Genomic DNA, 26457 nt, shown 5'->3' on the forward strand with positions numbered 1-26457 from the left:
TCTGCTGGATGCTTATAGATAACAGTATTTCGATGCAGCCTTCTACGTATGACCCCCGAAGTGTCCCCGAGAGCGGAGAGCTCATTCAGAATTCTAATTGGGGAACCGAAGAACATTTATAACTTTCTTCAGGGTAATAAGAATGATTGACATTTATGGAGCAACAGCTTGGCCCTAAATACTGCCCAGCGCGGAGCTCATCCGCCTGTCAAGATTTAGTTGGGAGCGCTCTGCCCCACCCTGCTCTACCCCTGCATTTGCATGTTAAAAGGAGCAGAGCAGCTGCGTCCTGGGGAGGGGGCTCTGTCTCTACTCCAGCGAGTGGAGATAGGAGGTCCTAGACGCAGACAGGCTGCTTGCAGCTTGGCCAGCCCGGCCCTGCTCGGCCCTGCTCGTTAGCTTGATGGAGTGTGCTGTCTCCCAAGATGGGCGGTCCTTCTGCCAGTACATGGTGTTGGCTGAAATGCAGCCACTTGGCCTAGAGAAAAGAGGCTTGGCAGGGGTGGAGGTTGGAGTTTGGAGGGGACTGGTGGGGAAAAGTCACTGACAATAGCCTCAGGTTACAGCTGAATTCGTTAGGAAGCAGCTGAACTGGCAAAGCCAACATGGCAGCCAGCAAGACTGGCAGCTCGGTGGCACCTGACTCTGTCACCTGCCAGTGGCTTGCCACACGCTCCCACCCTTTGCTTTTGTTCTCAGCTCCTGAAGGGAAACGATCCTCAGGCCTGACAGCCGTTTGGGTTGCTAGAAATCGGTTTGCTGTCCTAGATCGGATGCATTCGGTGAGTTAAGCCTAGAAGGGCAAACTGATTTGTATTGTGGGGGCAGTGGTCTGTGTACTGCATGAAGAAAGAGCATGTTTTCTCTTTGCTCACCGCCTGGGGAATTGTGATCTTCATGCAGATACCCCAGCCCCCTTGGGAAGCAGAGAAACCTGAAAATTGACTTGATTGGGTTGATGATCACTCTTGACAACACAGAAGCCAAAAAACATCAAATTTGAAATAGGTGGGCTGGATGAGGGATAGCTCCTCCTCCTTACCTAACTACCCCCACCGGTACTTAAAGCGTCCGCATCCTAGAGAAGACAGAGTCTCTCAAGAAAACATGTAACAAATTTAAGCCTCTCTTGTTGAGGGAGGAATTCAGACTTTAGTTGGATTTCTCAGGATGTTTCAGTTGGGGGAAAAAACAAAAGCTCTCAAGGCCCCTGGAGAGGGTGTGGGTTGGAGTGGGCTGCCTGGAATGGTGACTGGTCTGGACAGGAACAGCCCAAACTATTTCTTGAGGCTGAGGAACACTGGCTGAGGCACGTCGTCAACTGCCAGCATCTAACGAACACACATTTCTGATAACCCCACCTGTGGTCATTATTTCAGCTTCTGATCAAGAATCTGAAGAATGAAATCACCAAAAAAGTACAGGTGCCCAACTGTGATGAGATCTTTTATGCTGGCACAGGCAACCTCCTGCTTCGAGACGCAGAATCCATCACGCTCTTTGACGTTCAGCAGAAGCGGTAACATGTCAGGTGCCCCTAAGCAGACAGGCATGTAGTGGTTGAGAGTGGACATCTGTAGTGGGAGCTTTTCTCCCATGCGTTTGTCTCAGGCTTGGCCACTTCGTGCTATAACTCCAAGACTCGTTCTCGCCACTTTTCCCTCTGGGGTCACTTTCCATCCTCTCCATACTAGCATTACAATGAGGGGCTTATTTATCTGTTTTTGGAGCCCTTACCTGCACGGATAATGTTTTTGGGACTTAGAGCTATGGGCACACAGGGATGAATAGCACAGTTCTTGTACTTAGAGGAGATTACAGTCCACTGGTGAGATCAGACATACACAAATCCCCAATAATACATGGGAATGAGGGGCAGGGAGTTGAGGGAGGGGGAAGTGCATGGTGTGAGCCAAAACGTTTCAGTCACTACAATACAGAGAGTATTTATTTGGTATTATTTTAAGATACTGGGGCTTACATTAATTTGGAGATGAAAAGGATGTGGGTCTTAACCTGGGACGAGGGAGCCAGGTCCACTCACGTTCACCTTTTTCTCTGTCCCAGGACGCTGGCCTCTGTGAAGATTTCCAAGGTGAAATATGTTATCTGGTCAGCAGACATGTCCCATGTAGCACTACTGGCCAAACATGGTAAGTCTTCATTATATCCGTCCTGATTTAGAGACCAGCCCTTCCCTCCCCATCCCTGCCAGTCTGCTTCACTCACCCTGTCCAGCAGAGCACTCATGCCCTTTGCCTCTTACAGCCATTGTGATCTGTAACCGCAAACTGGAGGCTCTGTGTAACATTCATGAGAACATTCGTGTCAAGAGTGGGGCCTGGGATGAGAGTGGGGTATTTATCTATACCACAAGCAACCACATCAAATATGCCGTCACCACTGGGTAAGTGAATTATCTGTTATACAGAGTGAGAGAAGGTAGCTCTTGAAATCACTGTCCTGTCCCAAGGGATGTAACTCAGTCCTCCTTGAGCTTTCTTCGTGGGAAATCTTTGTCAGGCACATATGTGCTAGGCATAGCTGAACATTCTTTTTCAATTCTTTAAAAAATTGTGACACGTGACTCGAATAAAGAAAAATACACGGAGTACATATAGAGAGACTAGCAGCTTGTCACGTAGTGGACATCCGTGTCCCTCCTGCCACCCAGGTCAGGCGCTAGAGCAGTGCTGGCGGCCAGAAGCCCTCAGCCGTGATCACAACCACCTCTACTTCCCACCCAAAGATCACATTATTCTGACTTCTGTGGAAATTTCGTCCTAGCTGTTCTTTGCAGTTTTACCATCTAATATGTGTCTTAAAATAGTATATTTTAATTTTGCCTGGTTTTGAACTTCATGTAAATCATACTGAATCTATTATTTTATATTTTGCTTATTTTGCTCAATATTTTGTTTGTAAGATGCTTCCATGTTGTAGCTGTAATTTACTTATATCTTCATTGTTGTGTAATATTTTATTATATGAATATACCACAGTTTATCAGTTCTACTCTAGAGGGATGTTTGAGTGATTTCTAGGATTTGGCTAACTATGATGAACGGTGTTCTTTTAAACTTTCTTTTACGTGTATTCTGGTGCAAATGCACATAACGTTTCTCTAGAGTGTCGACCCAGAGCCAAATTGCTGGATCGTAGAGTATGTATATCTTCACGTTTACTAGGTAATGTGGAACTGCTTTCCACAGTGGCTGTACCTATTTGCACGTCCACCAGCAAGATAGAAAATCTTCCTTGCTTGTCATCCTGGCCAGTACTTGCTTTGCCAGACTTATTTTTGTCTGTGTGGTGGGTGTGTAATGGCATCTCATTGTCATTTTACTGTGCTACTCTGATTCTTAATGAGATTGAGCAACTTTTCAATTGACCATCCATTAGGAATTCCTCTTCTATGAATTCTGCTCAGGCCTTTTATCTCTTTTTTTAATGAGTTATCCTTGTTAATTTTAGGAGTTCTCATATTTGAGTGTGCGTCCTTTGTGAGGACTACATGTTGCAAATCTTAATGTCTCTTCCCATTCTGTAGCTTGTCTTCTGATTCTCTTTATGATAGCCTTTAATGAACAGATGTTCTTATTTTATTTTATTTTTTTAAAGATTTTATTTATTTATTTGACAGAGAGACAGCCAGCGAGAGAGGGAACACAAGCAGGGGGAGTGGGAGAGGAAGAAAGCAGGCTCATAGCGGAGGAGCCTGATGTGGGGCTCGATCCCACAACGCCGGGATCACGCCCTGAGCCGAAGGCAGACGCCCAGCCACTGTGCCACCCAGGCGCCCCCAGATGTTCTTATTTTAATATAGTTGAATTTTATGAATCTTATCTTTTATGGGAACTGGGTTTTGGATCTTCTTTAAGAAATTTTTATTGACTCCAAGTTTATAAAGGCATTCTTTTATATTCTCTTGTAGAAACTTTATAGTTTTGTTTTTCATATCTAGGACTGTGATCTGCCTGAAGTTGATTTTCGTGTGTGATGTGAGGTGCAGGGGGCTTAGTTTCCGAGTTTTCGTTATGGATACTCAGCTGTCCCAATGTCATTTACCGAAAAGACCAGTCTTTACCCCTAGTTCTGCAGTGTCTTCTGTGTCACATATGAATCACGTTTCCAAAAATGCAAGGACCTGTTTTCTGTGGTCTGTGTGTTGATCTCTGATCTCATTCTGTCTTAAAGTATTACAGCTTCAGGAGTTTTCACATCTGCTAAAGTACGTTCTCAAATCTTTCCCACTTTTTATTTTTTTTAAAGTTATTAGGCTATTTTCTAATTAATTTTGCCTTAAAAAAGTATGTTAGAATCAGCTTGTGAAATTCCGTGCAAAATAAAACCAACAAACAAAACATTTTAGTTGGGATTGCATTGCATTATTTGTCACTTTAGGCCTAATTCAGATCTTTACAATATTAAATTTCCTGATCCGTGAATGGGACTGTGTAACTCTTTATTTATTTAGGTGTTCCAAAACCTCTTTCAGTAAAGTTTTTAATTTTCTCCTTAGAGATCTTGCATTTCTTAAATTATTCTTAGGCCCTTGGTAGTTTTCAGTGCGATTTGTAAATGGATAGTATCCATTTAAAAATTTAATTTTCTAATTTTTTATGATATTTAGAAATACAGTTAAGTTTTTAAGTTGATTTTATTTCAGAGACCTTGCTAGACTTTTACTATTTTTCTAGTAATTTATTTGTCTTTTTTTCACAAATAATCATAGTGTCTGTGGGTAATGACAGTTTGTTTCTTCTTTTCCAGTACTTAGACGTTCATGTGTCTTTCTTGCACTGACCAGGATCTCCAGCATAGTGTTGAATAAACATGGTGATGGCAAACTTTTTTGTCTTGTTCCATTTACATAGTGAGCTTTGGGGTGCCTGGGTGGCTCAGTTGGTTAAGCGTCCAACTCATGGTTTCGGCTTGGGTTGTGATCTTGAGATCGAGCTCCACGTTGGGCTCCGCACTCAGCGTGGAGTCGGCTTGAGATTCCCTCAGCCCCGCCCCCTGGTTGCACTCTCTCGCTCTCTCTCTCTCAAATAAATAAATAAAATATTTAAGAAAAGAAAAAGAGCAAACTTTCAGTATATTGGCATTATGTAAGCTTGTTGTAGACTTCTTTAGAGATAGCTTTTATTTAGTAAGGAATTTCCTGGCTGTATCTCAGATGAATATTGAATTTTATTAGATATTTTTTCTGTATATAACTGAGGTAATCATAGGATTTTTCTCTTTTTATTAGTGTAGTGAATTAAATTGATTTTTAAAAAACGTTAGCCCAACGGGGTGCCTGGGTGGCTCAGTTGGTTGAGCATCTGCCTTTGGCTCAGGTCATGATCCCAGAGTCCTGGGATCCAGCCCCGCACTGGGCTCCTTGCTCATTAGGGGGAGCCTGCTTCTCCCTCTGCCACTCCGCCTGCTTGTGCACGTGCTCTCTCTCTCTCCCTTTCTGTCAAATAAATAAAATCTTACAAAAAAATGTTGGGGCGCCTGGGTGGCTCAGTCGTTAAGCATCTGCCTTCGGCTCAGGGCGTGATCCCGGCGTTGTGGGATCGAGCCCCACATCAGGCTCCTCCGCTAGGAGCCTGCTTCTTCCTCTCCCACTCCCCCTGCTTGTGTTCCCTCTCTCGCTGGCTGTCTCTCTCTGTGTCAAATAAATAAATAAAATCTTTAAAAAAACCAACATTGTATCCCTGATACAGATCTAACTCGGTCATGATACTTTACCCGTTTCTGATATTGCTAGTTTTAGTTTGCTAGTGTTTTGCTCGGGATTTTTCATCTCTATATATATATATGATATATATATATATATATATATCATATATATATATATCATATATGTATATATATGATATTGGCCCATGACTTCCCTTTTTCTTTCTGTCCTTGTCAGGTTTTGGTGTTGAGGTGGTGCTAATTACATAAAATAAGGAAGGTAATACACCTTCCTCTGTTCTCTAAGTGAGTTTGTAACAAGATTCGATTTAATTCTTCCCGAAATGTTGGGTAGAATTTGCCAGTGAAGTCATCCAGGCCTGGGGGCTATCTTTTATAGAAGGATTTTTTTTTTATCATTCAGTTTATCTTGTGTAACAGTTATGGGACTGTAGGGGTTTTCTACTTCCTTTTAGTCAGTTTTGGTAAATTTTACTTTTCTTGGAATTTGATCATGTAAAAAAAGTTTACGCCTATCCTCATCCTGCAAAAGCTAGGGTAATATCCCCTTTTCCGTTCCTGTTATTGCAGTTCTATCTTTTTGTCTTAATTAGCCTCATGAGAGGTTTATCAATCTTATTTAGCTTTTGCCTTTATTGAACTTCTGTGTTGTATTTTTGTTTTCTATTTCTTTATGATTGGCTTCATTATTTTTCCTAAGTATATTCTTTGGTTTCACTTTTAAAGGAACAAAATTTTTGAGTTGGGTGCTTATTAATTTTTACTCCATTTTTATTTTTTAGATTATATTTATCTTCTAGTATATGTACATAGAACTCATTAGTTTTCGGTGTTTCTTCAACTACAGTGTGTGCACTTAGCATCCTAGATTATTAATCAAGTAATGTGTTAGCTATGCCCATAAGTTTTATCAATTTTTAGTTTTCATTCAGTTTAAAATATTTTTTGCTTTTTATCATTTCTTTATGTGTCAGAACTTTGCATCTCCTGCTCTTCTCCTTTTGCCTGTAGCTGCAGGGAAGGATTTAACTGGCCCAGTGATTGTATATCAGAACTTAAGATTTAACTTTTAGGCCTGATTCCTGTAGCCATGTCTGTTGGCTCCCAGAGTAGTAGCTTATGAGGAAAGATCATACCATGTGTCCTGTGTTATCCTGCTTCATACAAAAGAATAAGTAAACGTGGCATTTAGTTCTGCTCTCTTTTGAATCGCTTCCCATCTGTACCATTGTGCAAATGGCACTTGGCCAAAGAGCAGCAAGAAGATAAGAAGTTGTATTCTAAGCTTGTTCCAGGTCCTCACAGGCTGGGTTTCCCCTTCACTTGCTGAAAGTTGTGCCCTCTAACTCCTATTTGCAGGGACTACGGGATCATCCGAACTCTGGATTTACCCATCTATGTCACGCGGGTGAAGGGCAACAATGTGTATTGCCTGGACAGGGAGTGTCGTCCTCGGGTGCTCACCATTGATCCCACTGAGTTCAAATTCAAGCTGGCCCTGATCAACAGAAAATATGATGAGGTATGAAATGAGAATGCACACAATGGGTGTGAAAAGGCCAGCACTCCTTTTTCCCTCTGAGTGATCGCTCCTTCCTGCCCTACCCCACCCCAAATGTCTAGGTACTGCACATGGTGAGGAATGCCAAACTAGTAGGCCAGTCTATCATTGCTTACCTCCAGAAGAAGGGCTACCCTGAAGTGGCACTGCATTTCGTCAAGGATGAGAAGACTCGCTTTAGTCTGGCACTCGAATGTGGAAACATTGAGGTGAGGGAGACGTGGTCTTGAGCCCCATGTCATTGCAGAGAAGGTGAGAAGGTTAGGGTTGCATTGAGAGGACACTATTCTCGGCTTGCTTCTTCAGCAGGTATGATGGAATTTGAGATTTTTCTAGTTGTTAGGTAGAGCTATCCTCCTGTTGCTCTTTGCCCATCTCTGCTACTTCCTGTCTCTTTTTCTGCCGTAGCATTGCTACTGTTGTCATTATCAGTCATTCTGAATTCATTAACTTCTAGAATAGGAGCAACATAGCACGGAATCTAAAAATCTCATTATTTCCTTCACTTTTTGTTGATTGGCTGCTTAGATGAAGAAGTACTCGTGAAATGTTGGGACCTCGAGGGGTGCCTGGGTGACTCAGTCGGTTAAGCATCTGACTCTTGATTTCAGCTCAGGTCTTGATCTTGGGTCATGAGTTCAAGCCCCGTGTTGGGCTTCACGCTGGGTGTGGAGCCTACTTAAACATAAAATAAAATAAAATATATTTTTTAAAAAGTTGGGACCTAGAGTGTACAGGCATTATTTTCAAATGAGGAGAGGGCTTAGGTGAATTGACTTTCTAGTTCTGAACTCCCTGCTTTTATTATTTGTTCTGTCTGTCCTAAAGCCCCTGAAGATCTTCGAACTTAGCAAGTAGAAAAAAAGGTAGCTAAGTAAGAATTGGCCTTACAGAATCAGCAAATGGTAGATGATTTTGTTGTAAAACGTAAATTTCTGAGAAGGAGGATAATGTGATGTGATTCTTTCCATGGAGCCAAAAGGACTCTGTTTGGTGATAGGATTTTCAGGAGAATCAGACTGAATGCTAGGAGTGATTGCAAGTATAGAGAGTCTGTGGGAGATTGATGTCGAGGCAGATACTTTGACTGTAGTCTCTGGTTTGAGTCACAGTATCTGCCAACCTGTTAACTCTGACCCTGGGGATCCTTTAGATTGCTCTGGAAGCAGCCAAAGCACTGGATGACAAGAACTGCTGGGAAAAGCTGGGAGAAGTGGCCTTGCTACAAGGGAACCACCAGATTGTGGAAATGTGTTATCAGCGCACCAAAAACTTTGACAAACTTTCTTTCTTGTACCTTATCACTGGCAACCTAGAAAAACTTCGCAAGATGATGAAGATTGGTGAGTCCCCAGAAACTAAGGATGGGAAGAGCAGTCCTTGGGGGCAGAAGGAAGGCAAGTAAAGGAGAGTGAGGACTTAAGAGAAAAGACCTAACTTGGTATCTCTTACTGACTTGCTGCAGCTGAGATCCGAAAGGACATGAGTGGCCATTATCAGAACGCCCTCTACCTGGGTGACGTGTCTGAACGTGTGCGGATCCTGAAGAACTGTGGGCAGAGTAAGTAAGCGTGCGGGGCTCACCAGCTCTCTTGGGGCTTAGATCGTATTTTCTCTAAACAGTGAATTACCCACGTGTAGAGGTTATTTCCCTTGGTTTTGCATTTTTCCAGAAGAGACAGCATGCTCCCCTCATGCTCGGAAGACATTCTTCAGAGCCAAATGGAGGTACAGCCAGAATAGTCTGGTCAAGCACTCTTAGGAAAACAGTTAATAGTCCTGGAGGAGCTAGGAGGTTTTAAAACGTCCTGAAGCAGAGGCCCTAGTAAATACATTTGGTTGGGTACCATTAGAATTTTTTTTTTTAATTCAAGTCTGGAGGTTTTTCTTATTTACTTATTTATTGGTTTATTTATTCAAGGGATATTTTCTGAGAGCCCACTGTATACCAGGCACAGTACTAGCATTTGAGATACGCTAGGAAATAAGAAAGATGAGAGATGTGGTTTGGGCGAAAGTGCTAAGCAGTAAAGGGATCAGACTTGCCCTATGTTGTAAAGGTGGAAACAATGTGATTTTTTGAGGGGCTGGCTGTGTGACGTGAGGAGAGGAGTCAGGGATGATTCCAAGATTCTTGTCAGCAACTGTATTAGTTACTTACTGCTGTGTAGCAAATTACCCCAAAGCTGAGTCGTTTAAAACAACAAATGCCTATTACCTCAGTTTGCGGCATGGCTTAGCTGGATGCCTCTAGCTAAGTGTCTCTCAGGGGTCTGCGATCAGGGTGTTGGCCAAGACTGCAGATATCTCAAGGCTTGAGTGGGGCAGGATACCCTCCCACACTCTCTACAGGGCGGCAGGCAGTCCTGAGGTCCTTGTGGGCTGCTGGCTGGGAAATGTCAATTTTCTGCCATGTAGGCGTCTCCTTAGGGCACTTTACAGCATGGCAGCTGGTTTCCCTCAGAGCAGGCGATGGCCTCCAGGCTACGGTGTTTGTATCCTAATCTCAGAAGTGACGTCCCATCACTTCTGCCGGGTCTTGTTCATTAGAAGTGAGTCAACAAGTCCATTCCACACTGAAGGTGTGGGTGTGGGGGGGATTTTGCACAGACTTGAATATCAGGAGGCAGGGGTCGCTGGGGGACATCTGGGAGGCTGTCTACCACACAGTCTATTTTCTCTACAGAGTCACTGGCCTATCTCACAGCTGCTACTCATGGCTTAGATGAGGAAGCTGAGAGCCTGAAGGAGACATTTGACCCAGAGAAGGAGACTGTGAGTCTTTATTTACATGAGTGTCTGATTACAAGATTATGTCCGAGATCTGGGGACAGTTTAAATCTACAGATGTTACTCTCCCACCTAGTTACTGGGAGAGGCAGAGAAGCAAAGGAGCTCAAAGGAGGCTCTGTAACCTTCCCTGCTTGATTCCTGAGAGCTGTTTGCTTTTAACCTTCTTCCACCTTTTAGATCCCAGACATCGATCCTAATGCCAAGCTGCTCCAGCCGCCTGCGCCTATCATGCCGTTGGACACCAACTGGCCCTTACTGACTGTGTCTAAAGGCTTCTTTGAAGGATCCATTGCCAGCAAGGGTAAGTGCCCACCCCTCCGTAGTGTTTGTTGTTTGTTTTGTGACGAGCTCTCACAGGGTCCCCTCAGCTCCTTTGTCTTTTCTTCTGTGTGAGCATCAGGGAGCGTCTCTATGCCAATCTGAGCTATGGTACATGCTTTTAAAAATTAAATAAAAGCATTATGAGGTGATTAGAATTTGGAAAGTAGCGGGAGAAAAGAAAGTTGTGTCTTAGTCCAGGCCTTCAACAACCGCTCTGAACATTTGGGTGCATTTCCTTAGGCTTTTCAGTATGTGTGGTCGCTCAGTTCCCTTTAGTATTTCATCATTCATGGTGTATGGTCCTAAGGCACCAGGGAAGCGACCTCAGACTCTGGCCTGCAGGTGTATGTAGCCGTGTGTTACCTCGCGCCACCACTCCTGCCCTTGCCTACTCTGGTTTTCTTGGCTATGTCTCCTGGCTCGTTTTTCTTGGCTGAGAGCCTAGATAGACCCCTGGGCATCTTGTGCCCAGCCCTGCTCGTTCCTCCATCTCTCACCTACCCTGGGTCCCCATGGCCCGTACACACTGTAGAGGTGGTAGCCTAGCAGAGCTCTCAGCAGGAAACTCTTAAGAGTTGCTAAGTAAAAAATGGTTTAAGAGGGGCACCTAGGGGGCTTAGTTGGTTGAGCATCTGCCTTTGGCTTGGGTCGTGATCCTGGAGTCCTGGGATCAAGCCCCACATCGGGCTCTCTGCTCAGTGGGGAATCTGCTTCTGCCTTTCCCTCTGCCCCTCTCTGTCACTTATGTGCGCATGTGCTCTCTCTCTCTCTTTCAAATAAATAAAATCTTAAAAAATAAATGGTTTAAGAGGCAGGTTTTGGTAGCAGGAAGGCCTTTCCATCTCTCTTCTATTCCCTCTCTCTTGGAAACCTACTGCAAGTTAGCGCAGCATATATACTACAAGAATAAATAATAAGAACATTAAGTGGACAGAGCCTTGGCACCTGCTTTTGTAAGGATGAAGCTTGCCTGCAGAAGAGGCCAGGTCTCAGATTTGCCTGGCTATAACGAGCTCCTTTCTGTTCCTCCTCTCCGTAGGCAAGGGAGGAGCACTGGCTGCTGACATTGACATTGACACTGTTGGCACCGAGGGCTGGGGAGAGGATGCGGAGCTGCAGCTGGACGAAGGTAAGAGTGCACTTCTCAGACTCTCCTGGCGGGATGGTGGCCTGGGTGGGAGCTGGATTGTGGGGCAGTCCTGCAGGGTTCCAGACCATGGGACCCACAAAGATCCTAGCATTGTGCTTTCTTTGGGCTGAGATTATGTCACTCTGCAAATCCACTTTGAGCCTGGATTTTCCTTACAGATGGGTTTGTGGAGGCTACAGAAGGTCTGGGGGATGACGCTCTTGGCAAGGGCCAGGAAGAAGGAGGCGGCTGGGATGTCGAAGAGGACCTGGAGCTCCCTCCTGAGCTGGTGCGTGGGGTTCTAACCCTTCGAAGGCTCCCTCTGCTTCTCCCTGTGCAAGCCATTGTCCTTCCCACCCCCACCTGTCCTGAGGCTCCCGAAACAGAGGAGGTCTAGACCCTCCTGGTCTGATGCTTGTCTCCATTTGAAAGAAAGAAGGAGATAACCAGGTTGTGCCAATAGCAGCTTATGAAAAGGCAGCAGGCTTTGTTGTCTGAATTGTAGCTCTTGGTATACCATTGTGTTACTGGGGCAGCTGCTCCTGTTTTGAAGGTCTTTTCCCACAACCATCCCCTTTCCTCCCCAGTCGAGTCTGGGAACAAGGTAAAGGGCTGTGTTTAGATTTTTCAGGACAAAGTGCTTGAATGGCTTACAAAATGACTGACCTGTTTTTCTCTTAGGATATCCCCCCTGGGGCAGCTGGGGGTGCTGAGGATGGGTTCTTTGTGCCCCCCACCAAGGGAACCAGCCCAACTCAGGTAAGTCGGGGAGCACAGCCCTGTGGGCATGACTGGTTCTGAGCTGGCTATACTGGATTACTGTGTAAAGAGTGTCGGTACTCTTCTGCTGTAGATACAGAGTAGGGTGGTTTGGGAGGGGAGAGGGCAGAGTTTCACTTGGCTTGGGTTTTCTGTTTCTTGTTAGATCTGGTGCAATAACTCTCAGCTTCCAGTTGATCACATCCTGGCGGGCTCTTTCGAAACAGCCATGCGGGTGAGTTGGTTCTTGTTGAGTGTTCCTTGTTCAGGGTCCCCAGGGAGATGGTTGACTCATCTTAACCAAATGGAAATTAACCTGCCTGCAAGGGCGGAGGTGTGTCTTTATCGTGGAAACCCTGGTCTTGCCTAAGGAAACTTGCCTCATAAAGCCTTCCTCTTATGTGCTTTCCATTTGGCTTAGTAATTTCTTTGGGCCACCTCCCCCCCACCCATGTATAGTCTGCTTTGTGGCTTACATCAGTGAAGTCAGCGCCCTTCCATGAACAGGTGTGTGTTTTGAACACTAAACCGTATGTTACAACGGCAGTAACAGTAACTTACAAATGCAACAACCACGAACATTTCTTCAGTGTTGACTGTGTCAGGCACTATCCTAAATGGTTTATAGGTATTATTAAATGAGGTAGGTCCTGTAATTAAGTGTAATTTACTGATGAGGAAATAAGTACAGAGAAGTTAAGGACCTTGCCCAAGGTCAGCTAGTTTTTCAGTGGCAGGGTCACAGTTTTTGTGTTTCTTTCCTCCTTTATTCCAGCTCCTTCACGACCAAGTGGGGGTGACCCAGTTTGGCCCCTACAAGCAGCTGTTCCTACAGACCTATGCCCGCGGCCGTACCACCTATCAGGCCCTGCCCTGCCTGCCCTCCATGTACGGCTATCCTAATCGCAATTGGTAAGGCCCCTTGCTCCTGACTTCTGTCTTCCAGCTTGGGGTAGATACTTCAGATGGTAGCCTGGGGGACAGTTAACCCTTGTCGCAGAGCTGAGGTTTCCTAGTAGGAAGAGAACTTCGGCTTGACGCTCCGTGAGGCTGGGTTTATACATCTGTTTTCAGTTACCCCTTCTGTTTCCCCTGTTGAGTCTAGTGGATTCCCAATTATCCTTTTTGCTTCTTATGTTTTCAAACTTGCAGGAAGGATGCGGGGCTGAAGAGCGGCGTACCAGCGGTGGGCCTGAAGCTTAATGACCTCATTCAGCGGCTGCAGCTCTGCTACCAGCTCACCACGGTCGGCAAGTTTGAGGAGGCTGTGGAAAAATTCCGTTCCATTTTGCTCAGTGTACCTCTTCTCGTTGTGGACAACAAACAGGAGATTGCAGAGGTAGGAGGGGTAGCCTTTTGGTGTAGTCCTGGGCACCCCCACATCCTTGCCTCTGCACCGAGACCTTGCTTTGCCCCTCTCTGTAGGCCCAGCAGCTCATCACCATCTGCCGAGAGTACATTGTGGGTTTGTCCATGGAGATAGAAAGGAAGAAGCTGCCCAAAGAGACTCTGGAGCAGCAGAAGCGTATCTGTGAGGTATGATCTCTGGGCCTCTGCACAGTACGGAGGTGTCCTCCCCTTCACTCTCCAGTAGAGCTGAATCCTTGACTTCTGAACCCAGATCCAGTTTGGGGAGTGAGAGAGATTTGGGCCCACTTCTGCGAGGAGAGGGTGTGTTTTTCTGCCCTTCTTCATTCGGTCAGTCCTCCATACCCAGGGGGCAGAAGATCCCTCTACCGTATAGTCAGTCCTGTTTTTGTTTGCTGTGTGTCACGTTCAGTGCGGTGCAGCAGCCTGTCCGCGACCTAGGTCGGCTGTAGCATCAGCTTGGATGTGTCCTTCCTCTGTCCACCAGATGGCAGCCTATTTCACGCACTCAAACCTGCAGCCTGTGCACATGATCCTGGTGCTGCGGACAGCCCTCAACCTCTTCTTCAAGCTCAAGAACTTTAAGACAGCTGCCACCTTTGCTCGGCGCCTGTTGGAACTTGGGCCCAAGCCGGAGGTGGCTCAGCAGGTAGATGGGAACTCCTGTAAGCATAAAGGAATCAGATCTCACATGGAGGGAGGAGAAGACCAAGGCCCTTGCCTTGAAACAAAGCACTAAAGAATAACAGTCAATGAAAGGAGCCACCAGAACACCATCCCCTTTACTTAGTGGCGGGGGGGCCTCTTTTTGTTCCTGGAAAATGAACTTCTAACTCGTTCAGCCATGGTGCAGGCGTTGAGTGACCTACTACCTAGAATAGCTCCAGCCTTCCTCTGCCTAAGCTCTGCTACCCATTGCCACCACTGCTAACCTCCACACACACGTGCTGCTACTTGTACTCTCTAAAAGCATTCCACTCGGGCAGTCGAAGCCAGTTTAAGCCTTTGAGTCCTGACCCTGATAATTCCCAGACTTGGTGGAGGAATATGGGTCTAGATGCATGGAACCACTTTGTATTGAGAAGGGGAAATCCTGATACAGCAGGGACGGTGATTGTGATCCCTTCACATGTGTCCTGTATGAAGGTCACATTCTGTCTTCACTCAGTACAATTGCATCTTGAATCAAAGAAACTACTAAACCGTGGTGCTGAGATCATTTGAGTTCTGATTTGCAGTTTTTGGTCCTCTTAAGTAAAATATTCCTTCCCTCCTTCAGACCCGCAAAATTCTGTCTGCCTGTGAGAAGAACCCCACAGATGCCTACCAGCTCAATTATGACATGCACAACCCTTTTGACATCTGTGCTGCATCCTATCGGCCCATCTACCGTGGAAAGCCAGTAGAGAAATGTCCGCTCAGTGGGGCCTGCTATTCCCCTGAGTTCAAGGGACAAATCTGCAAGGTCACTACAGTAAGTACTGTTCTCTAGAAATGCATCCAGGATATTGTGGGAAGAGGAAAAAGAAAGAAGCATGTTGGTCCTGTTTTTCTCCTGTATTTGCCTGTAGCTCCTTGAGGCAGTGATACTGAAGAAAGCTAGAGTTTCTCCCACTGCTGTTTACCGATCCATAACAGACATTAACAACGTACTCTGCTGTACTCCCTGAAGAATGGAGGGAGTACGATTTCTGGACTTTTCACCCTCATAAATCCCTAATTTTTCCGTTTCCTTTCCACAGGTGACAGAGATTGGCAAAGATGTCATTGGTTTAAGGATCAGTCCTTTGCAGTTCCGCTAAGGCCCCGTTTGGTGTGTGCAGGTCAATGACCATATTTTCCTCCGGAGAATCAGTCTCTATGTCCTTCTAGCTCCTTCTTCCTCAACTGCCCTTCAAATTATTGACATTTAGCTCTCCTGCCCTAAGATCTAGTGTCCCTTTCTCTTCTGTGGCTAATCAGAATGTCTTCTACACTTAAGTATGTGTCATCTTCTCAAGGGTGACTACAGTCGTGGTCGCAGTTGGCCTTGGCTTCCCAGCTTAGATCGTTCAAGCAACAAATGAAAACTCAGTGATGCACGTTTGCTTACTGAATTCCTTTCATGTTTATCCTTTCTCTCGCCACCACCTTTGTATCTTCTTTTGGAAAGAAGCAGGATGTAATAAATAAGATTGCGTCTTTCTCTCGGCCAGAGCAAACCCTTAGCCATCCCCCGTTTTCCTTGGACATTTAAACTCCCAGGCAGGTGCCCTCTGTGCCCAGAAACTTCAAGTCTGAGAAGAAACTCGTTTTCGAAAAATGCACATTACCTTTTATTGATTTGTTCTTTATAGCCGTCGTTCTTGTGCTTTGTTTCTCATCCTTAATAAAGTAGATTTCTGCGAGTTTTGTGACCCCATTTGTTTCCCGGACACCCTCATGTTCCTGCTCCATGTAACTGCCTCACCAAAGCAGATAGCTCTTTTTAAATTTTGTAATTAAAATTACACTTTGAATTACTTATAATTTAAATTACTTACTTTAGTAAGTAATATATGCCTGTTGTCTTAAAAAAAAAAAAAGCATATATTGTTCATATATTAAACCATGAGAATGTAGAAAGCAAGTCGCTCCCCATGTCCATTACTGATGACGGCCTCCTTCCCCGCTTTTGCTAGTTACAGCCAGTCCTTACTGAGCACCTACCACATACCGGTTGTACTGGTCTCTGTTCTAGATGTTTTACAGGTCATACACACATATAAGATTAATAAGTAACATGTTATATATGTTATAACGATAACATTGGCAACACAGTAGTTTGCTTGTCATGTGCTAAGACTATATTGGATAGAGTGACATCCTGTGCCTGTGATTACAGTTTGTACTTTCTTCATTTTAAACTCACGTTTTCAATAAACAATGCATTCATATAGTTTAAAACTCAGTAAAGGTAAGAAGCTATTCTGTGACATCTTTCTTCCACTCTTTTCCTCAGCTACCCAGTTCCTGTCACCTTCCCCCAAATAAGGAGCTGCTCTTGGCGTCCTTGTCTGCACCGGCGGTTTGTGTGCACACAAGCAGATAGAAGTATGTTCCTCCCTGTCCCCTGCCATACATACATGAAGCATGCTACTAAATGATCTTGCACCTTGTTAGTTTTAGCATGTACCGCATTGAAGGTATTTTCCTATATCGTATGTTAGCTTCCCCTTTTTTACTTCTCTGCGTAGTGTACCATTGTACGATTTAGTTTATGTAAGTTGCCTTCTTTGTTGATGGGTATGTAGATTGTTCTCAATGTTTGACTTATAAAAAATGTTGCAGTGAATGACATGAACATACATTGTACAGTCTGGGGAAGCATGTCTGCAGGACAGACTCCTTGAGATGGAATTCCTGCGTCCAAGAGCACAGGCCTTGATACTTTTAGCTTTAAGAGCTACCTGCATAAACTTAAAGTCTCCAAACAAAGGCTGCCTTCTCAAAAACCTCGAATAGTACTCTGATGACACTCAAGTTGTCAACATTCTTTCTGCAAACAGGCAAGTTGGTGATAAATTTGGGGGGAAAATTCTTTTTGTAAGTTTAAAAGTCAAATTCCAAAACTAACTTTGCATACAAACATAAATTTTATTCTGAACTGAGGGATATAAAAAAGAAAGGGATGATCCGTGCTTCCTGAAGTTCACGTTATTGGGGAAAATGAAATGGATATATGTAAAATATCAGGCAAGAATTTGAAGTTGATCAATAAACAGTGGAGAGCCATTAAGTCCTTAAGCGAGAGAGTGATAGAAAGAAAACGCTCTAGGGGCACCTGGGTGGCTCAGTCAGTTAAACATCGACTCATCTCAGGTCTCAATGTCAGGGAGCCTACTTAAAAAAAAATGCTGTAAAACTATTTGCAACACTGTTCACTATGCATTAGAAAGGCAGGAGGTGAATAAATGTGAAGATGTAGGTTTAGGAATATCACTAGTAAGAGAAAAGCAGAAGCAAGTTTAAGAAATGCTGCAAAGGAAGAATTAATGCTTGTTTTCAACTCCATGTTCTCTGTTACCTCCAGTATTTTCCTTTTTAACATCCTTATGTTACCACATTAATATAAAGCCAACAGAAATACCTCTAATGTGCCTTGATAGAACGATAGTCACATTAGAGATAACTTATGCATGTAAATTTGGAGTTGGAAGGTTTGGAGTTGAAGGTTCGGAGTTGAATGAGGAAGCCTGGAATAGATTCTGTTACAGGTGTTGGGGAGAAGGGTTAATCAGAGGCAGTTTCCATTATAGAAGTTCAGAATTGAAAGGAACTTCAATGTTACATAGTTGCAATCAGACGCCTTGAGTGGTGACGGGTTTTGAACAAGAGTCGTTACAGAATTGGGACTGGGATTTAAGTCAACTGACTTTCAGTTCAGAATGTTTTCTCCTGAGTCACACCACTTGTGCTGGAACGATACAGTAGGTTTTGCACAGGTAGGATTTTAAAAATCTGTGAAGGAAAGGGTAAGGTACCTAAGCTGGTTCTTGACACAGAAATCAAGCGTGTGTTCAGGAAGCCAAGGACGAAAGCTGTGAAGTGACTTCATTTAGGTGTAATTTCTCCCTTTTAAGCTCCATAGCACTTTATCCTTTTAAGACCTTTACCTTGTACCACATTTTCTGCGCGTCTGTCTGATCCTACCTCCAGCCTAACCCCCAGGCAGCTGTCTGGGGATTTTTACAGCAGGGGCTGGTCCTGACTTGCCTCTCCTCCGTTGTGCCCGGCACAGGATCCTAAACAGTGGATGCCCTCGAAGTGCTGAAGTCGGCTTGTGTGAAGAGGAGGGAGGGGATGTGTAGAGCTGTCTCTATCCGCGCCTCCCCCAGCTTCTCTGGGTTGGAGGTTGGGTTCCGTCTGGAGAAAAGGAGATCGTTCAGGGAAGGCAGGTCGACTACTACATTTGAATTGTCCCCTGGCTCGGTCCAGGGCCCCAGTCTGGCTTTTTCTGCCTGAATTGCTTCAGCCGACACTGGGTTCTAAGTTCCCAGGCCTGTGTCCTTCAGTCTGGCAGTCCTGATGGGGAACAGGAGGTGAGAGCGAGCCGCTAGACTCCACACAGAAGTGGGCCTCGTCAGGGTCTGGGCGGGCAAAGAGCGGCCGGCGGCCGGCGAGCGTCTCCGGAGCCGCAGGCCCCAGCCCAGGAGCTGAGAACCCGGCAGTGAAGGCAACAGACGGAAATCCTTGCTGTCGTCATGTTTAAATTCTAGGCGGCGGCGGCGGCGGGGAGACAGGAAACCAGGGAAGTAAAATAGATCCAGTGCCAGGGAGTGTGAAGTGTTGAGGAAAACGATAAAGAGCTACTTCTCTGGATAATGCGAGAAGTTGAAATAAAGGAAGCCAGGCTACTAAGTAACCTGGCAAAAGTTAACAGTAACTTCCACTCCGTTAGTTCAACGGTTCCTGGCTAGAAGGGAGAAAAGAAGAGAGAAAAAAACCCCAAGACCTCAAAACCCCAAAACAAAACAACCCACAAAGCTTCCTGTCCCTTTAAAAATGGCGGCTCCGTACCGATCAACGCTGCTATTGGTTGCACTAGGGGAAGGGGCGGGACGCGGGGGCCGGGCGCCGGCGCCGCTGAGACCCGCCTCCTACGGCAAGCCGGAGAGAGCAAGATGGCCGCTGCCGAGGAGGACTGTGGTGCTGGGGCCGACGCTGACCGGGAATTGGAAGAGCTCCTGGAAAGTAAGAGCTCGTAATGGGAGATGCCCGACGGGGGCGGTTGTGAGGGGTCATTCGAGGGTAAACTGAACCTGAGATATTGGGGGCGGGGCAGGAGAGGCTTTCCAAAGGTTGACCGGGGGCGGAGGGTCTGCCTGCGACTCCGAAGAAAATCTCTGGGTCACCCTCTCTTTCCTCCGCGGCGGGAGCTGGGGAGCCCACTTCGGGCCCCTGAGCATGTCAGACCGTTGATCTCCGGGCCGGAGGGGAAACGGTAACCCACCGGATGGCGTTTCACGATCCGACCCCGAACTCCCCTTGCTCTAGGTGAGCAAGTTCTTGGACCCGAGTTCCTTCCCGCCAACAACAGCGTTCGGTCCTAGGTGGCCAGCGACCCCGACGCTCACGGACTGCGTGCTTTCAGTGTCGACAAGCCCATGGCGCGGCCTTCTGTGCACTGTCCTGTCCTCACTTGCCTTTGCTCCAGGCCTTTCACCTTTTCCTCAGCAGGCCCCATTCCAGTTCTTTCACCATGTCAGAGCTCAAGCCAATTCCCTTCTACGTTTTAGGGGGAGACAGTTCACCCTCCTGAAAGAAGCTGAATGTTCTTTTCTTCTTTAGCCCTGTCCTCCGCTCCTCTGTTGGTTGTTTGCCCACAGTGGGCCATGCCCTCCCCCTAGGCCAGGCAGGCAAAATGGTGGTGAGCACTCAGGTGTTTCAGGGCATATGTTTCAGGTGAGTATGTTTTGTCTCTTGCCCAGTCATAGAGATGTGGGCAGATGGAAAGACAAACAGAAATGGAGAGGAGTGCCAAGTGACTCTGTGTGGATTGGCACACAGTTAGCTGCAGAGATGAGGCCAGAGGGAGCTCTAGGAGCTTTGCCCAGGGAGGGCTAAATCGAAGGATAAGACAAGAGAGCTTAATGCTCTCCAGCGAGTACAGCGTGCTATCCCTCAGTTCGTGCTACTACCAGGACCCATGGGAAGCTGCGAGGAACATCATGTGGCTTCTGCTTTCTTGCCAAAAATTATTCCCGTTAGGGCTCCAGAGTGAGTTCAGGGGTTTAAGGACATCTGTGCTCTCTGCTCCTGTTGGATATTTGTGTGGGATTTCTGGGGCATCGTTAGATGTGGCAAGGAAGGCACTGTGTAGACAGAGATGTCTTTGCAGAACTTTTAACTCTCTCCTCCCAGCTCTAAGAGAGATTCCTCTTCCACCTTAAGGGATTTCTGGGTAATGAGGCAGGAAGTGGAAAGCTTATTGAGGGTAGGCCAGGAGAGGGAGACTCGAAAAGATGATGGATGGATGGATGGATGGAAGGAAGGAAGGAAAAAGAAAAGAAAAATTTAGGAAGATTGGCACTTTGAAAGATTGTTCTCTTAATGCTTTGCCCAGAACTACCCTCCCCTGACCCCAACCTTGCATCTTCATCCATCCCCCAACACACACACTATGTCTCTTGTCTCTGAAGGTGCTCTTGATGATTTCGATAAGGCCAAACCCTCCCCAGCACCCCCTCCTACCACCACGGCCCCTGATGCTTCGGGGCCCCAGAAGAGATCGCCAGGAGACACTGCCAAAGTATAAATTCCGCCCTCTTAGGGGAGGGGGAGGGGATGGGCATGCATCTCTGAGCAGAGGTGGGGCAGGCCCCTGTGGGTTGGAGTGGACTGGGGGGAGGAGGCCTTGGCCTTACACTGCTGAGTGCTCTTTCAGGCCTCAGTCCTGGTAAACAGAGACTTTCAATGATGGAGTGGTGGCATCTCGAGGACGTTCTTTGAAAAAAGAGCAGGTTTAAATGGTTGGTTTGGGAATGCTACCCCATACCCTTTCCTCAGTGGCCAGATGCCTTTCTTACTGTTCTCCGTAAGAGAAGTAGTGAGAATGTCCAGTGGAGGTGGGCAGGAGGGAAGCTCTGCATTTCCCAGAGCCACTGCCTGTGGCTTCTGTCAGAGGGGTGCCAAGTAAAAGATGCATTTTGGCCACCCCTTCCCTGCAGGATGCCCTCTTTGCCTCCCAAGAGAAGTTTTTCCAGGAACTGTTTGACAGCGAGCTGGCTTCCCAAGCCACTGCAGAGTTCGAGAAGGCAATGAAGGAGTTGGCTGAAGAAGAGCCCCACCTGGTGGAGCAGTTCCAAAAGCTCTCAGAAGCCGCTGGGAGAGTGGGTGAGGATGAGGCCCCAAAGCGGGAATTGTCTGCACAAACTATCATCTTTGTTGCCTGAGAACACTAGAACTCTGAGTAAAGCTGATGGCGCTCATTTATATCGCTGCTGTGGGGTGGGGCCAGGAGATGGGAAGAGGGATGGGAACAGAGCTTAATGAAAGGGATGAGACTGAAAAGTCATTGAAAAGATTATTGAAAACTGACCATTTTAAAGGTCACAGTGCTGTGGGTGTCATGGTGGAGAACAAACTGACACACATAGTTCATGTAGATTCGTGAAAATGACTATGAAGATAACCACAGAGGAGTCAGAGATTTGGAGAGCTAGTGATCCCCTAGTAGATGTTCCATATCCAAGCTGATAACCAGGTCAGTCTGGGTAAGCAGACAGTTAAAAGCTAAGGACCTTGGCTTTCTTGATCTTCCTTAGGCAGTGACGCAACCTCTCAACAAGAATTTACGTCTTGCCTGAAGGAGACACTAAGTGGACTCGCCAAAAATGCCACTGATCTTCAGGTGAGGGAAAGGGGTAGGGGCCACAAGGGACCTCTCAGGCACACTGGCAGCAGAGTCTCAAAAGACAGACTCTATTTGGCAGCTTGTGAAGTCTGTTCCTGCCACACGATTTTGCTGCAGGCAAGTTTAAATAGTTCTTTCCCACCTGAAAGGGTGGTAAGCATCCCAAGAACGGCAGTATGCAGATCTTTCTCACTTTATCATGGGGTTACACCCTGATAAACCCATCATAAGTTGGAAATATCATAAGTTGAAAATGCATTTACTACACCGACCCTACTGTACATCACAGCTTAGCCTCGCCTACCTTGAACACATTTAGACACTTACATGAGCCTATAGGTGGGCACAATCATCCACCACAAAGCCTATTTTCTAATGAAGTGTTGAGTATCTCATGTAGTTATTGAATGCTGTGCTGAAGGTGAAAAACAGAGTGGTCGGTGGGGGATGGGATGGTTGTCAGTGCATCAGTTGCTGACCCTGGTGATCACATGGCTGCCTGGGAGCCATGGCTGCTGCCCAGCGTTACAAGAGAGTATCATCTGCATATCACTAGTCTGGGAAAAGGTCCAAATTCAAAATGGGAAGTGCAGTTTCCACTGAATGTGCGTCCCTTTCACACCACCCTAAAGTTGAGAAATGGTCCTAAGTCAGGGAATATCTGTATTTGCTCACCTCCTTCCTGTCCTTTCTAGAACTCAGGCATGTCAGAGGAGGAACTGACCAAGGCCATGGAAGGGCTGGGCATGGATGAAGGGGACGGGGACGGGAACATCCTCCCCATTATGCAGAGCATCATGCAGAACCTTCTGTCCAAGGACGTGCTGTACCCGTCACTGAAGGACATTACTGAGAAGGTCTGTGGACTTAGTTTCTGCGTCTCCTCCTTGTTTTCCGTTGTGTCAACCCCTGTGGGCTACTTTGTCTGCTCAGAGCCTGCCGAGCTAGAGAGTCACTCGAGTACATGAGCCGTCCACTCTTTTCTCCTTTGTGTATTTGGAGTGGGAGGGCTGGGGAGGAGCTATGTCTCTGGGAATAAAGGTACCACACTAAAGATGTTGAAGGTAGCAGGGGAAGTCCTTCAGCTCTGATTTCTTTAAACTGGTCTGGGACTAATGTCTGACCGGCCCTTCTTTTGCTTGTTGTATGCGACGAACAGTGTAAGAGTAGTGTAAAAGATGGTCCCTGTTGTCAGAGAGCTTACGCTTTCACTGGAATAGAAGTGAAAATACAGGAATAGAAGCTTTTCAGTGACACAGTACGACGTGTGGTCAAGTGTGAAGTGAGCAGTGTAGACCAGGAGTCAGCAGGCCATGGTCTGGGTGGACCAAAGCCAACTCTCAAGCTAAGAACGGTTCTTACAGTTTTAAAGGTCGTAAAGTCAAAACAGAAAAAAGAAAGAGTATGTGACAGAGATCACATAGGGCCTGTCAGGGCTAAAATATTCATATGTAGCCCTTCCCAGAAGAAGTGCGCCGTCCTCTGGTGACCGTCCGTGCTGGCATAGCCAGGTGACGTGGTTGGAGTCAGTGCTGCTTCTTACGCTGAACTCGCTTTGGTTTTTCTTTCTTCCGTGTTCTCCCCTTTCCCTTCATATTTTATTGTTTTTCACGTTTCAATGCCTTTCCTATCCATTTGTTTATTAATTCTTCCGCACCCATTCTCTCTTTCCTTAGTATCCAGAATGGTTGCAGAGTCACCGGGAGTCTCTTCCTCCAGAGCAGTTTGAAAAATACCAGGAACAGCATAGTGTCATGGGCAAGATATGTGAGCAGTTTGAGGCAGAGACCCCCACAGACTGTGAGGCCACTCAGAAGGCTCGTTTTGAGTTAGTACTGGATCTTATGCAGCAGGTAAGGCCTCCTCTTGCCGTCTGCCCACCGGTGCTGTCTGTTTGGGTGTTAGGTGGAGGCGGTATCTAGGAAGAATGCCCCACTGCCAAACCCAGGTGGAAGAGGGAGCAGAAGAGAGGTCCTGTAGCCGGCTCCCCAGAAGACAGGAGAGAGACCGTGGCTCAGATTCTTCTCTGGGCTGCTATATTGTTTCCTAGGATTTTCTCTTTCTCAAGCTCCTCTTATTTTCTAGCTACAGGATTTGGGCCATCCTCCAAAAGAACTGGCTGGAGAGATGGTGAGTATATATTCTCCTAGATTTGAATCTGAGTCCCAAGTTTCTGGAATTCTGTAATCTTTAATGATTGCACATGAGGTGATCACTGTGACTATGGGGGAAGCACCTTCAAAAGCTCTCACTTGAGGTAAGAGCAGTAATCTCAGTCCCTCCATCTCTTCTCCAGCCTCCTGGCCTCAACTTTGACCTGGATGCCCTCAATCTGTCGGGCCCACCAGGTGCCAATGGCGAACAGTGTCTGATCATGTGAAACACAACACGTGTCTGTCCCTGATTCCCAGCCATGGGGAACTTCTGGAGTCAGCAGAACCACTGGGAGCTGAGGCAGGAGTGTCATCTGCAAGAGCAGTCTGCGCACTGCCCTCTGTCATCCCAGCTGAGATCGTGCCATACCAGCTGAGGCTTTTACTCTGTCTTTCTGTAAATACGGCCCATTGTGTAGGCCGCTTCCGTGAGCCCTATCCATGTGGTTTCTGCTGCTAGCAAAGGCCCGGCTACCTACCCGGTGAAGGAAGGCATCCCTTGTGGGGCATGTAGTTTCCTTCCTCCCAAATGATGTTATATATGGTCACACCGATGTTCACTTTTGGATCCAGGGTCTTCGTGCCCTGTCTCTACTCCCTCTTGGACCTGGGGAGCAGAGACAGAGTCCTGGGACTCTGTATTTCTCTAGTTCTTTTGGGCAGGGCCTTCGGGAATGAATGGGGAGAAATTCAGCCTGGGCTGGGGCTTTAGGTCTGTCACTATGTCCACTTGCCTTCAGACAGACCATTGTGAATTCTGTGAAGGAAAAGGAGGTGGGGGCTTTTGCATCTAATCACAGTAGGGTTGAAAGAGAAGCCCTGGGATTCTCTTCTCTCCAGGTGCTGAGCCTTCAACTCCCTGTTCCAGCCTGAGAACTCAAGTTACTACCTTGGATCTTTGTACAGTCCTATGTGATCTGGGAGAACTAGCCCTTGACCTTCCTGTACCCCCTGCCTCTCGTCATCTTCTCTCTTTTTAAATACCTGTTTGTTCCAACCCTTCTCTGAACCCAAGCTGTGACAAAGAAGGGCCATCCTGTTTCCCCTCATCTGGGCCATCCACTACTCTGATTGGCCCCTCTCCCTGGAAAACATATGTAATTACAGTGTCAGGTCTAGGAAATGAATGACTGTTCTTCCCCAGATACATTCTGGCTTATTTGAGACCTCTGATTTCTCTGAATCCTGTCCCTTGATTAAGCAGATGACTTGGGAATGGGAGTGGGGTGCAGCCTGGGTCTTTTTTCTTGACTAATAAATATTCTGATTAAGGAGTGTGGCCTGTTTTTCATTCAGGTCTTTCTCTGATCTTCCTCACCTTCTGTAGGCTGTGGTGTGAGGAATGTTTGTAGACTAGTTCTGCATAACATTGCAGTGCTGGATTCTACCACCACCCTCCTTCCCCAGCTCAGTCTGCACCTCACTTGGCAAAGGAGAGTGAATGGCCATCTTGCCTCATTCCCTCTGGGTGTTTTAATCTGGAAAGCCCTTCAAATGGTACTGTACCCTAACATTTGACATTCTTGTTATTGTAAGTAATATATTGTTAACATTTTTTTAAATATTTTTTTTTAAAGATTTTATTTATTTATTTGACAGGGACAGCCAGCAGAGAGGGAACACAAGCAGGGGGAGTGGGAGAGGAAGAAGCAGGCTCCTAGTGGAGGAGCCTGATGTGGGGCTCGATCCCAGAACGCTGGGATCACGCCCTGAGCCGAAGGCAGACGCTTAACGAGTGCGCCACCCAGGCGCCCCAATAATTTTTTTTTTTTTTTTTTTGAGTTGACCTTGCACCTCTCTTTGGGAGCCAGTGCATCCATGGACGTTGGCTGCCATGTGTTGGTGGGTACTCTGGTCAGGCCAGCTGGCTGTCCCGTGTCAGCACTCAGAAGATGATGCACAGAGCAAGGGTACATTCAGCATCTGCGTCACTTCGTGCTCCTGACGTGCTGCTTTCCTTGGGTTAAGTTTTCAGCCCTTAAAAGGATCCTACATATTCTGTGGTATAGGAAGGAAGTGCTCTGAGGGCCTCAGACTGGGAACATCCAGCTACTGTACCTTATCAGAGTATGGAAGAGCCCCAGTCTGAATTTGAGACTCCTCTACTCTGCAGGAGGTGGGAACAGTGCAGGCAGACTTGTGATGGTGGTCACAGGGCCTGAAGGGCCAGAAGTCTCTCCACCTAGCTCCAGTCAAAGCTGGGTGAGGATAGAGGGGAGAAGGGAAGAACAAAAAGGCCCTGCCCCTTCAACCAAGTGCCTACGGTACTGGCGGCTTTCTGTTACAAATTCTCAGTCCTGCTGGCCTA

At 46.5% G+C, this 26457-nt stretch overlaps 2 protein-coding genes across 3 annotated transcripts in view; both read left to right on the forward strand.

The window, feature by feature from the left end:
- Positions 1-16009, forward strand: part of COPA (COPI coat complex subunit alpha) — a 42466-nt gene extending 26457 nt beyond the window's left edge. Inside the window, exons 14-33 of the mRNA XM_002928440.4 lie at positions 700-782; positions 1380-1519; positions 2068-2153; positions 2269-2407; positions 7051-7213; positions 7315-7461; positions 8406-8595; positions 8718-8813; positions 9939-10027; positions 10223-10346; positions 11406-11495; positions 11675-11784; positions 12177-12254; positions 12421-12489; positions 13030-13166; positions 13407-13593; positions 13680-13790; positions 14110-14271; positions 14902-15096; positions 15365-16009. Coding sequence (XP_002928486.1) covers positions 700-782; positions 1380-1519; positions 2068-2153; positions 2269-2407; positions 7051-7213; positions 7315-7461; positions 8406-8595; positions 8718-8813; positions 9939-10027; positions 10223-10346; positions 11406-11495; positions 11675-11784; positions 12177-12254; positions 12421-12489; positions 13030-13166; positions 13407-13593; positions 13680-13790; positions 14110-14271; positions 14902-15096; positions 15365-15424 — 2456 coding nt within the window. The 3' untranslated portion in view covers positions 15425-16009. The remainder of the gene's footprint in view (positions 1-699; positions 783-1379; positions 1520-2067; positions 2154-2268; positions 2408-7050; positions 7214-7314; positions 7462-8405; positions 8596-8717; positions 8814-9938; positions 10028-10222; positions 10347-11405; positions 11496-11674; positions 11785-12176; positions 12255-12420; positions 12490-13029; positions 13167-13406; positions 13594-13679; positions 13791-14109; positions 14272-14901; positions 15097-15364) is intronic.
- Positions 16010-18961: 2952 nt separating this feature from the next.
- PEX19 (peroxisomal biogenesis factor 19) lies at positions 18962-25425 on the forward strand. Of its 2 annotated transcripts, XM_011236301.3 has the most exons (8): positions 19220-19334; positions 20783-20892; positions 21311-21476; positions 21908-21993; positions 22692-22853; positions 23673-23849; positions 24082-24126; positions 24293-25425. In XM_011236301.3, the coding sequence occupies exons 1-8, from the start codon at positions 19265-19267 to the stop codon at positions 24374-24376; spliced, it is 900 nt and encodes a 299-aa protein (XP_011234603.1). In that variant the 5' UTR covers positions 19220-19264; the 3' UTR covers positions 24377-25425. The 2 variants fall into 2 exon arrangements, with proteins under 2 accessions (XP_034523186.1, XP_011234603.1); XM_034667295.1 differs by lacking the exon at positions 20783-20892 and having other exon boundaries at positions 18962-19334.
- The last annotated feature ends 1032 nt before the right edge of the window (positions 25426-26457 follow it).

The sequence above is a fragment of the Ailuropoda melanoleuca genome, chromosome 8 (genome assembly GCF_002007445.2).
Source record: "Ailuropoda melanoleuca isolate Jingjing chromosome 8, ASM200744v2, whole genome shotgun sequence".
Classification (NCBI taxonomy): Eukaryota; Metazoa; Chordata; class Mammalia; order Carnivora; family Ursidae; genus Ailuropoda; species Ailuropoda melanoleuca.

What these genes read in the sequence shown, in the direction of transcription:
- PEX19 (XM_034667295.1), top strand. Translation starts at nt 19,146, where the DNA reads ATGGCGGCTCCGTACCGATCAACGCTGCTATTGGTTGCACTAGGGGAA. An exon ending in AAAATGCCACTGATCTTCAG is followed by an intron (nt 21,994 to 22,691) that starts GTGAGGGAAAGG and finishes TGTCCTTTCTAG; the next exon opens with AACTCAGGCATGTCAGAGGA. An exon ending in AAGAACTGGCTGGAGAGATG is followed by an intron (nt 24,127 to 24,292) that starts GTGAGTATATAT and finishes TCTCTTCTCCAG; the next exon opens with CCTCCTGGCCTCAACTTTGA.